Source organism: Saimiri boliviensis, chromosome 8 (assembly GCF_048565385.1).
Source record: "Saimiri boliviensis isolate mSaiBol1 chromosome 8, mSaiBol1.pri, whole genome shotgun sequence".
Classification (NCBI taxonomy): domain Eukaryota; kingdom Metazoa; phylum Chordata; class Mammalia; order Primates; family Cebidae; genus Saimiri; species Saimiri boliviensis.
The window spans coordinates 732,280-744,319 of record NC_133456.1 but is presented as its reverse complement, the minus strand read 5'-3'; the positions used below and the strand labels follow the sequence as shown (position 1 = coordinate 744,319).

General features: G+C 43.5%; 1 protein-coding gene across 6 annotated transcripts in view; it reads right to left on the bottom strand.

Moving 5' to 3' along the window:
* Nucleotides 1-12,040, bottom strand: part of ST3GAL6 (ST3 beta-galactoside alpha-2,3-sialyltransferase 6) — a 71,445-nt gene that overhangs the window by 16,920 nt on the left and 42,485 nt on the right. For all 6 annotated transcript variants that reach the window (XM_039477270.2, XM_039477272.2, XM_039477271.2 and 3 more), the window contains 2 exons: nucleotides 10,230-10,333; nucleotides 8,512-8,575 (listed from right to left, as the gene is read on the bottom strand). In XM_039477270.2, coding sequence (XP_039333204.1) covers nucleotides 8,512-8,575; nucleotides 10,230-10,333 — 168 coding nt within the window. The remainder of the gene's footprint in view (nucleotides 1-8,511; nucleotides 8,576-10,229; nucleotides 10,334-12,040) is intronic.

Sequence of the window (12,040 nt, the reverse complement as noted above, 5' to 3'; positions counted from 1 at the left end):
CTCAGCCTACACGCAGTCAGTTCTGTAACACTGCTCAACAATGAACTGACAGCTCTGATCTCGGTGTTCTCAGAAGCTTCCGCTCTATCACACTGAGTTACAGATGGTCATCAAGCCCCAGATAATGCGTGGCCCAAAGAGTATCCCGGTAAGAGTAGCTGCCATCTGTCACGTACGTGTGCCATATCGCTGGTCCTGGAGCCCCTCCCACACACCCTACAAGCCACGAAGAAAGAAGAGTCTAGCATTTCAGGCAGATCTTCTGTCCAGGTTAATTCCTCCTACTCAGCCTTTCCTCTTCACGGTCCCAGCAGTTCGAGAACTTTTAAAAAATGGGAAGAAGTAACATAGACATTGCCTCATTCGGAGAACTCTCATTCCAAAGATTTTTTACAACTCTACGTCACCATATTTTCAGGAGTTTCACGTTCCGTTTTTGTTTTTGTTTTTTTCCCTCCATCAGCTTATAGGAGATAAGCACAAAGGGAGAAGGGCCTTGACTGTAGGAAATTGTGCCAATGCCTTTGAGAGGAAACCTTATCATTGAAAGTCTACTTTTCCTCCTGCTAAAGGCCACTGCAAGGATTGACGCATTTTTCTGAGAACCACGTAGAGACTCCTTTGAGGGCATCTTTAGGGCCACTCTTTGGCAGTGACATCTCATCTACAGCTGGTATTCGTAGTCCCACCATGGCTCTGGGACATATGGAACGGTACAGATAAGCTGTCTGAAACACACTCCTCGTTAGTCACTGCTTCCCCCTCCCCCTAGCAGGTATCCTATACTCTGAAAGGAATGATTCATTCTCCCTTGACTTCATCCATTTGGCTTGTGATCCTGGCTTCCTCTGCGTTTTTATGTGTGGAACAATGACTTTCAGTGTCCTCTGGGTAACTGTAAAACTTCACATATTTAATTAACATAACCTTCATGTAGAAATAGCTGTAGGGAATCCTGAGTCCCTAGAGGAAAGAATAGTAGCATTTAGATCTCTGTATCCTCCCATCTAAAACACTTCCTGATTGACAGGCTGTACATTGTAGAATTCAGTTTGGTTGTTACATTAAGAATGTGGAGGTGATTTCCCAACTCTGTGTCTGGAGAACCAATTACCTGTTACTCCTCCTACCACTCTGGAAACGGGTAGGGAAATGTACACGCTCTAAACTGCTTACCCGGAACACAAAATAAGTCCAGGATTCCTGAACCTGTTAATGGAAAATCTGCAAAGCTGCTAAACCACGGGTAGTTAGAGGTTACACGTTCCCCAAGGGAAAGGCACCTTTCTCCTAAAGTCAGGCAAAACCAGAAGAGCCATTACCTTATGCAGAGGGAAACATCAAACACAACGAATATACAGGAAGCAAACTTGAGCTGCCCATTTCAAATGATCTACGATGTGTTTGCTTTTTTTCTTTCCAAATGCCTTTTGACACGCATTTTCCCTTCAGTAGCATCACAGACATGGAAACCCACGACTCTACCTTCAGTGCAATGATCTACGGCAGATCATACTGAGCACATTCCCAACACCCATGACCCCACGTGCCTTGCTAGTACATCGCTGCTTTCCTAAACCTGCAATCGTGAGCTCATTGCCTCTGCCAGTGTTTCATCTAGACACAGCCATGTGATCCATCCCGGGGCAATAAGACCTTAGGGAAGTCTGCTAAATGCTTTCCGAAGAGATTTTGCCCCTGGGAAAAGACTCATGTGCACGGATACTTTGTTACGCTTAGACACTGACAAAGTGATAACAAAAGGTTTTTTGTGATAACAAAAAGTTAGAGCAGCTACAAATCAGAGAAAAAGACAACCACAGAAAAACTACCTGGGAGCCTTGACATCACTGAGCCACTAATCCAGTCCCCCAACCAGGGCCACTCCAAACATATGTGCAAGCTGTACACAGTCCAATGTCAGGGAGCACGATTCAGAGAACCTTATGAATGAATCGACACTCCCTGGAGCGGTGCAACCCACAATCTGTACGGCCATAGCAGCCCACACTGCAGGCTGGAACCAGATCTGCAGACCTGAACCCAAGTGTCTATGCAACACAGGAGATAATAAACGTCCACTTAGTTTAAATCACTCCTAGTGAAGACTATTACTTCCAGCCAGAAGATCCTAAAACTACACACGGAACTGTGTAGTTGGAGACCTGGTTGCTAGTTCTGGTTCCCCAACTTAGCACCTCTTAGGACCTTGGTCTAACAACCTGACCTCTTTAATCACAGTTTGGCCTTTTGTGGCGCATGTGAATCACTTAGGTGTTGTGTGTTACTCTCTGATGGATGTGGCCATTTCCTTCCGGACAAGTACTGAGATTTCTGTACCTTTACCCAACATCCGACCACAGCAGATGCTAGAAGGCAGGCAGGGGCTGCTCCTGCATATTCACTACATACGTTCACTCTGTTAGTGCGGAATCATGACTTACCCTCAAGCTCTCCTGGCTAAAAATCCTGCAACATAAAGAAACTGTGCCAAACAGCAGAATGTCTAAAGTAGCGATGCGGATATTCGTATTCCTTATAGAGTTAGGACTTTTTTTAATAAATACACCACTAACGTCGAATTCTTTTTTAAGTTTTCTAAGGGCGTGCTTCTGGCCTGGCTGGTAGCCAATCTAACCCAGCTTTGCCGATGCTGACATAATGGATTCTGCTTGAGAGAGCAACCAGGCAGCTTTGACAAATCTTTGTCCATTTAGCAGGCAGCCGACTTGACACAGGTGCTTTTCTTAGGTAAGCTATTTACGTGCAGCTACTACAGAACCACCTGTGCTGGGACTAAAGCATTCTTCATAAAACGTGGCATGCTTTCAGAAGGCAATGTCGGTGGTTGGAGATGGGGAGCTTTTCTGTGCATTTTACATGGGAGCTGAGATTTGATGATTTAGGGTTGCTGCTGTTTCTGACTGTGAGGAAACAGAAAAAGCAATAATCCTTAGGACAGGATTACTTCTTAGGACCAGGGGCAGACTGGTGCTAAGGAGCTCCAGGGACAGCCAGGAAGGACTGGGGCCTTGGAATAGGGGCACATTTTTAGCATTCCTTTTCTGTCATGCAATTGTCTTTAGTGAAGTTTGTTAAACATGGCCGCCTTGTGTTGCTGGGCTTTGGAGAGTGAAGAGAAGAATCTGCGTCCATGAGAAATCAACAGCAGCAGCATATAAAAAAAGATGCACTGAACTGGTTGTTGGTCACATATCTGACTTCAGAATCCTGAAAGTGACCAGGCACAAAAACATATGGAGACGATGGAAATGATGCAGAAAATCGGTAAAGACAGCTATTTGTCCCCCAATAATCTTGTTTCCTTCATCTGTTAACATCACGTCTGTTTTTTTGTTTTTAATTTTTTTGTTTGTTTGTTTTTTGAGACGGAGTTTCACTCTTGTTACCCAGGCTGGAGTGCAATGGCGCGATCTCGGCTCACCGCAACCTCTGCCTCCTGGGTTCAGGCAATTCTCCTGCCTCAGCCTCCTGAGTAGCTGGGATTACAGGCACGCGCCACCACGCCCACCTGATTTTTTGTATTTTTAGTAGAGACGAGGTTTCACCATGTTGACCAGGATGGTCTCGATCTCTTGACCTCATGATCCACCCGCCTCGGTCTCCCAAAGTGCTGGGATTACAGGCTTGAGCCACCGCGCCCGGCATCACGTCTGTTTTTAAAGGTGAGCACAGTCACCTGCAATACAGACTGCATTTCCGGTCCACATTGCAGCTAGGGGCAACCTTGTGATGGAGTCTTATCTGATGAGATAGGACTAGCAAACAGGTTGCTAGTCAATGTTTAACAGTCAGTTCTGGGGGAGGGGAGGAGAATGAATGGGGGAAGCCCTGATTTTTAATGTTTGCCGGTTGCCGTGGTACGAATACTCTCACCTTGGCTATTTCAAGCTCTCACCTTGATGGCAGTAAATATGGAGAGGTGCAGCTCTCACAAGTTGGTACCGACGGATTCCAGCACATCGCTGGAGGTAAGGAAGTGCTGTACGTGATTTCTGGGAGATGTCCTTAAAGGAGAAGGCATGTCTTAAAGGGTCGGGTATGCCCTTTGCCCTTTCCTCCTCCTGGCTGGCAGGGAGGTAGATGTCATTGGTGGAACTCCGGCCATCATACTGGACCAGAAGGAACAAGTTGTATGTTTAGGAATGGTGGCATCAAGACAGAGAAGCGGCCTTGGTCCCTGATGCTCACGGAACCAGCCCTGGGAAGTTTACCTGCAGAGTTCATTTGCATGGAAACTGAACTAAAGGAAAACGTCCTTCTTACAATCACAACTGCTATTTTGAGTTTTCCCATTCACAGTGGAAACTATCCCAACTGAGGGCATCATACATGCTGTACAAGATGTCTGACAAAAACTACAATTTTTATCTGGTAGAATCTTAAAGGTTTCAGATTTGAAACAACATCATCTGACCCTTTCTAGAAGGCACAAAGGATGGACAGAGAATAAAAGGTAGGAAAAAAAAATTGTGCTTAGCTGTTACACCTCAAAATACGCCAAGCACCTTCCAGGGCACAGGCAGGAAGAAATAAGCACAGAGCAAGGCCAGCAATTATATAAATATCAGTAAGGAAAGCAGAAAATAGAGAAAAGTAACTTGAAAGTAATTCCTCTGCCTCAGCTCCTCCTCTCTGACCTACAGATCCATGGGGAAGGACAAGCTAGCCTATATCAACACCTTCCTCCTTGGATGCGTGCGTCCAGCTCACAAATCCACGAACCAGGGGCTCAGGGAGGACTCTCCCGCCAAGGGCAGTCTAAATTCTCTGCCTGAGAAAGAAAGATTGTTCTCAGACATCTTTCTTCTAGAGCTTGATTCCCAGGCTGAGAAATGAGAACTATATAAGGTCACGTGGGGAACTAAGTTGACTCAGACGCAGCATTCAGGCAATTCAGTCCGTTCTGGCTTTCCAGATTTGACAAAAAATGTATTACTCAGGCATAGCCTGCCTTGGTTTTTTTTCTTTTTCATTTTTTTGATTTTTTTGTTTATTTGTTTTTTGTTTTTTGAGAGGGAGTTTCGCTCTTGTTACCCAGGCTGGAGTGCAATGGCGCGATCTCGGCTCACCGCAACCTCCGCCTCCTGGGTTCAGGCAATTCTCCTGCCTCAGCCTCCTGAGTAGCTGGGATTACAGGCACGCGCCACCATGCCCAGCTAATTTTTTGTATTTTTAGGAGATACGGGGTTTCACCAGGTTGACCAGGATGGTCTTGATCTCTTGACCTCGTGATCCACCCGCCTCGGCCTCCCAAAGTGCTGGGATTACAGGCTTGAGCCACCGCGCCCAGCCACTTTTTTTTCTATGTGTTGTACACTGGGCACATGATAAAGGTAAAATAATTCCCCTTCAAATATAGGCAAAATTTAATGTTACACATTAACTCCTCTGAAAAGTTAAATGCTATATAAATAGAAGATAATAGTGTCATAAATTAATTATTATTTTTGAAATAAGGTTTGCACAGGTCAAACAGGCAACTCAGCAGTGATAACTGAGCATCTGTGATGCTACAAAACATGTGTCACTAGCCAGGCGCGGTGGCTCAAGCCTGTAATCCCAGCACTTTGGGAGGCCGAGGCGGGTGGATCACGAGGTCAAGAGATCGAGACCATCCTGGTCAACATGGTGAAACCCCGTCTCTACTAAAAATACAAAAAATTAGCTGGGCATGGTGGCACGTGCCTGTAATCCCAGCTACTCAGGAGGCTGAGGCAGGAGAATTGCCTGAACCCAGGAGGCGGAGGTTGCAGTGAGCCGAGATCGCGCCATTGCACTCCAGCCTGGGTAACAAGAGCGAAACTCCGTCTAAAAAAAAAAAAAAAAAAAAAAAAAAGGCCGGGCGCAGTGGCTCAAGCCTGTAATCCCAGCACTTTGGGAGGCCGAGGAGGGTGGATCACGAGGTCAAGAGATCGAGACCATCCCGGTCAACATGGTGAAACCCCGTCTCTACTAAAAATACAAAAAAAAAAAAAATCAGCTGGGCATGGGGTGGTGCGTGCCTGTAATCCCAGCTACTCAGGAGGCTGAGACAGGAGAATTGCCTGAACCCAGGAGGCGGAGGTTGCGGTGAGCCGAGATCACACCATTGCACTCCAGCCTGGGTAACAAGAGTGAAACTCCGTCTCAAAAAAAAAAAAAAAAAAGAAAAAAGAAAAAAAAAAAAGTGTCACTATGCTCACTCTGTGGGGATCCTACAGGGATATTTGCCATTCACTCTTTATCCAAAGAGTCTCTGACTATGCATTTACTTTGCTTCAGACCCTTGGCAACTTCAGACCAAAGGACTCCTGCAGTCAGCCTGATTTTCAGTCCCTCCTCACCAACTATGCCCTACCTTTCTCTCAACAAAAGTAATGCTAAAAAATGAACTTAGCCTGATGTGGGGAGTGGGGAGATTCTTGAAGGAAACAGAAAGAGCAAGTCAGCAAGAAGAGAAAAATTTCCCTGATGGAGGCATACACAAACACATGAACACCTGTGGGAGACTGGGTTACGAAAGCAGGTAAATAAAGCATAGTCTCGTTCTTAGATAAAACCTAGGCAAGAACGACATTTCTAATCATATATCTTCCAGAATCCTGACAGTAGTTTGCATTTAGAGAGTCAAACATCTTTAAAAAGATTTGCAGATTCTTGCTGCAAACATGTAAGGACTCACCTTTACCACTCTTTCTTTTTTTTTTTTGAGATGAAGTCTCGCTCTGTCGCCCAGGCTGGAGTACGGTGGCTCACTGCAACCTCATCCTCCTGGGGTCAAGTGATTCTCCTGCCTCGGCCTCCCAAGTAACTGGGACTACAGGAATGCACAACCATGCCCGGCTAATTTTTGTACTTTTAGTAGAGAGGGGGTTTCACTATGTTGGCCAGGCTGGTCTCAAACTCCTAACCTCATGATTCACCCTCCTCAGCCTTCCAAAGTGCTGGAATTTTAAGTGTGAGCCACAGTGCCCGGACACCTTTATCACTCTTAACTCAGGCGTCCAGGCATTGGAGTTAGAACTGTCTACGTTCACATCCTAGACCTGGCATTTACCAAGTTTAACAAACTGTGTGCCTGGCCTCAGTTTCTCCAGAAACTTACAGAATTAGACTTTCACATAAAGCACTTATGTGAAAGGTCTGCAAAAAACAATTTTCTCCAAATCAGAGCTACGTACATTTGAGGGTTGAAAAATTTTATGGCTGCTGTTGATACGCAACCAAAACTAAAATTGATTAGGTTGGTGGCAGAGTTTGAAATTATAAAAAACTGAAATGAACCAATACACATTACACAAATCCACACTTGAAGCATCTTGGTCTCCAAAAGAGAAAAATGAGATAAGCCTGGACAAAATCTAACACTGCTCTTATGGCAAACTCCTTCTCCACTTTCAGGCCTCTATTCACTACCTCCATTCTCTGCACCCCAAAAACAGCACTCCTGTTCTCTTGGGCAACAGAGCAATTTCTGCCATTTTCCTCTTCTTTTTTTTTTTTTTTTTTTTTTTTTTTTGAGACGGAGTTTCACTCTTGTTACCCAGGCTGGAGTGCAATGGCGCGATCTCGGCTCACCGCAACCTCCACCTCCTGGGTTCAGGCAATTCTCCTGCCTCAGCCTCCTGAGTAGCTGGGATTACAGGCACGCGCCACCATGCCCAGCTAGTTTTTTGTATTTTTAGTAGAGACGGGGTTTCACCATGTTGCCCAGGATGGTCTCGATCTCTTGACCTCGTGATCCACCCACCTCGGCCTCCCAAAGTGCTGGGATTACAGGCTTGAGCCACCGCGCCCGGCTGCCATTTTCCTTTTCAATGGAGGCCTGACATCTGTAGACTACCTGTATTATCACACTGGCACACTGGCCAAATTCTAAAGGGAGGCTTGAAACTTTGTGAAATGAGCCTACCTCTGCAAAATAAGCCCAACTGCAAAGAAGTCTATTCTTGGTAATTCAATTTATATGTGGTTAGGTTAATAATAAAATTGTTTAAAAACTGTATAGTCAGAAAATATCGAAGCAAGAATATTTGTCCTTCAAATATAATTCTGATTAAAAAGGAAGAGAACGGCTTACAAAATCTAATAATTAATCTCCTTAACAAGTGAAACAGAAGGAATCTTCGTCAGTAGTTTGGAGGATGCGAGGTAAAGCGTGGGAAACAGCTTGTAAAGGGAGGGTGTGAGCTGATTGGGGGGCCGGGGTACGCTAATCCTTAAACAGGAACAACTAAGGAAAGATGAACGTGGGTTTAAAACGTCCCGATTTGGGAGCAGTGCTGACCATCATCAAGACTCTGCAAACTTTTGAGCCAACCAGTTATGCGGCATCTAAATTAATTTGGTAGGTTTTTAAGTGTCAAAGAAATGACTACTAGAAATTGCGGTTATGCACAAATGCTATGAAATTTTCCTGAGTAAATACATCTTTCATCTCTTGGGGTATATACTGAACCAGCTGAGCTGAAGCTAAAAGCCAGACCAGAAGCAAGAAAATAAACTCACCTGTCAAACTCGTCAAAGAGATCACAACTCTGCAGTTTTGAAAGAGCAAGTCGAAAGTATTCCGCTAGAAAACAAATAGAGAGTTATGAATACAAGGAGAATCATGTCTTTTTAGGACTTAGTAAACCACCTTACTCCCTTCCCCACAAACCCAGTTCCAAGCAGCATGGTCACATGGATTTATTCTGTGAAAAATTAATAATACAACTACAGTTAGCCAGCACTACTCAGTAGGCCCATTCAAAATGGTAAATGTTCCAAAGAGGCTTTCCAAAACCTCCCCCAAAAACAATGCATTTCATCTGAAAAATAATCATAAAAAGTAATTTTAAAGTCATAGCAGATGATTCTGAAATTGACATTAGAATAGAAATAAATAGTAAGTTTAAGCTAATTAAATTCTCAAATTCTGTGTAAAATATTTTTAAAATACAAAACAAAACAAAAAATGCAACCCCCACCCTCCAAGATCAGCTGAATAAGCAAAATTCAACTCATAATGTTGTACTTGTCACCTCGGGCTTTTATGGTCTCTCAAAAATCTAGAGCTTAATGCTATATAGGGCCAATCAGTTATCAACAAGCAGAAGGGAAAGTGTTTTACCATTAGAAGATGGAATAATTATCTCTCAACTTCACAAATATAAAGGCCAGGCACGATGGCTCACGCCTGTAATCCCAGAACTTTGGGAGGCCGAGGCAGGCAGATCACGAGGTCAAGAGATCGAGCCCATCCTGGCCACCATGGTGAAACCCCGTCCCTACCAAAAATACAAGAATTGCCGGGCGCGGTGGCTCAAGCCTGTAATCCCAGCACTTTGGGAGGCCGAGGCGGGTGGATCACGAGGTCGAGCGATCGAGACCATCCTGGTCAACATGGTGAAACCCCGTCTCTACTAAAAATACAAAAAATCAGCTGGGCATGGTGGCGCGTGCCTGTAATCCCCGCTACTCAGGAGGCTGAGGCAGGAGAATTGCCTGAACCCAGGAGGCGGAGGTTGCGGTGAGCCGAGATCGCGCCATTGCACTCCAGCCTGGGTAACAAGAGCGAAACTCTGTCTCAGAAAAAAAAAAAAAAAATACAAGAATTAGCTGGGCGTGGTGGCGCCCGCCTGTAGTCCCAGCCACTTGGGAGGCTGAGGCAGAAGAATTGCTTGAACCGGGGAGGTGGAGGTTGCAGTGAGCTGAGGTCTCGCCACTGCATTCCAGCCTGACACCTGACACCTGACAAAGCAAGACTCTGTCTCTAAATAAATAAATAAATAAATAAATAAATAAATAAAATATCCACTAGTTAAATTAAAAGGCTGCTTAAGCAGATAAGAATTGCTGATGAAGTAAAACGAAACAAGTAAAAAGAATCCATGGGAAGCTAGGAAGGAAGCTAACGCTCAGGTTTTCCTGCTAACTCTAAATCAGAATAAAACAAGGCACCAGAACTTACATGGACCACTTACTTGGCGGCACAGCAAATGTCAAAAGTAGTTTCTCAACGACAACAACAAATCTACCCCTTTTACCCTTTGCTTCGCTACTGCCTCAAAAGGAGTGGGAATTTATATTTTAAAATGTAATTCATTTCATTCCATCCCAAAATCATATCCTTTGGAAATCATTAGAAGGAGAAAGAATAAAAGCCCTTAAAATTATATTAACATGCCATTCTCATCAAACACCGTTCAAATTTAACGGAAGCAGGTAAGAATAATTCTACTGACCTGATGTTCTCATCCCATAGGGCAAATCAAACTTATCGCTACCATACAAGGAAGCAACCTTTCTAAAATCAGCTGCACAGAGAAAAGGGTGAAACTGATCAAACCTGGAAGGAAAGGATAAAGAATGATTTTGTCAAATACCTACTATCTTTGCAAGTTTTTAAAATCAAAACTCAAAGTAACTTTACATATAATTCATACTGTTATACTGCGTATATGAAAATGTATATTGTTTTAAATTTTTACAAGTAAGTTTAAACAGTGCTGAAATATTGCATAGAATGGGGTATGCAATGGAACTAGCAACTGAAAACACTTTACAACTACTAAAATGAAAATTACATTACAACTCAGGAAGTAAAAACAAAACTTAAAAACAAACCAATACCAAGTGATAACATAATAGCCATATACAGGAGAAAACAAAGTAATATTATAAAAATACTGATGCTACACTATTTCTAAATTTAAAAGTACCATATATGTGAAGTTGTAATCAGCTGTGACAAGTATGGGGTCACTTAACCCATAAATGACAAAGCTGAAATTCACACCCAAGCCTAATGCTAAAGAAAGATGTCTTTCTAACGCTAACAGCTGCAGGTTTCCCAAAAGAGCGTCTCCAAATTGCTGCTGGTTTTTCTGTTTCTGAGAAAGTGGCCTCAAGTCCACTCTAGGGGAGTGCCCTCAGATAATACTGTCCACATGACAAACACCAATCTACTTGTTACTTACACTATAGACTTATACACCCTGCTAAGTAATCTTGCACAAATACTTTAATCCTTTCGGGTTTTCTCAGAAAGGAAAAGCTATCTTTTTTTTCAATAAAGTTCTGGAGTACCTTAATTCTAGAGCAGCATTTTAATCTGCAGTCTGTAACCCATATGTGCCTCATAAAATCAGTTTTGGGAGTCATGATCAGCATCTTTTAAAAAAGTGAATGGAGGCCGGGCACGGTGGCTCAAGCCTGTAATCCCAGCACTTTGGGAGGCCGAGGCGGGTGGATCACGGTCGAGATCGAGACCATCCTGGCCAACATGGTGAAACCCCATCTCTACTAAAAATACCAAAAAAAAAAAAAAAAAAATTAGCTGGGCGTGCTGGCCTGTGCCTGTAATCCCAGCTACTCAGGAGGCTGAGGCAGGAGAATTGCCTGAACCCGGGAGGTGGAGGTTGCAGTGAGCCGAGATCGCACTACTGCCCTCCAGCCTGGCGAGAGTGAGACTCTGTCTCAAAAAAAAAAAAAAAAAAAAAAAGTGAATGGAACAGAACACAGTGTATCTGGAATAGTAAAGGAGTAGTAAAGGTAAAAATTACTTTTTTCTTATTACAAATATGTGTTTGCACTAGGTCCCAAATAAAATGTATTTCTTCCTATGAGTCACGGTCAACAATTTTTAAAACACGATTCCAGTTTCGTGGTGGTCCTCACTGAACACACAGCCCTGCAAAGACTACGAGCCGCCATAGCATACTCAGAATCATACACAAAAAAGTCTTATGTATTTGCAGTTTTCCAGAAAGTTGACTGACTGCAAAGGGACCTGTAGTCCCAAAGAGTTAAAAACCATAATAAAAAGGCGCAGTAATAAAATAGGGAAAAAAAAAATGAATCCTTAATGCTTCATAGAAAAAATGCTGAACAGATTGTGCCTGTTTTGCACAATTAAACATGCCTAGAACAGACTTTTATTTCCTGTTATCTAGAGTATTTTGACCAGCAATCTGTCAAAGTCAAGGTGAGGAGGAAAATAACAAATGTGAACAGAAGAGCAATTTTTTACAAAGCCCAAGAGCCACAATACATA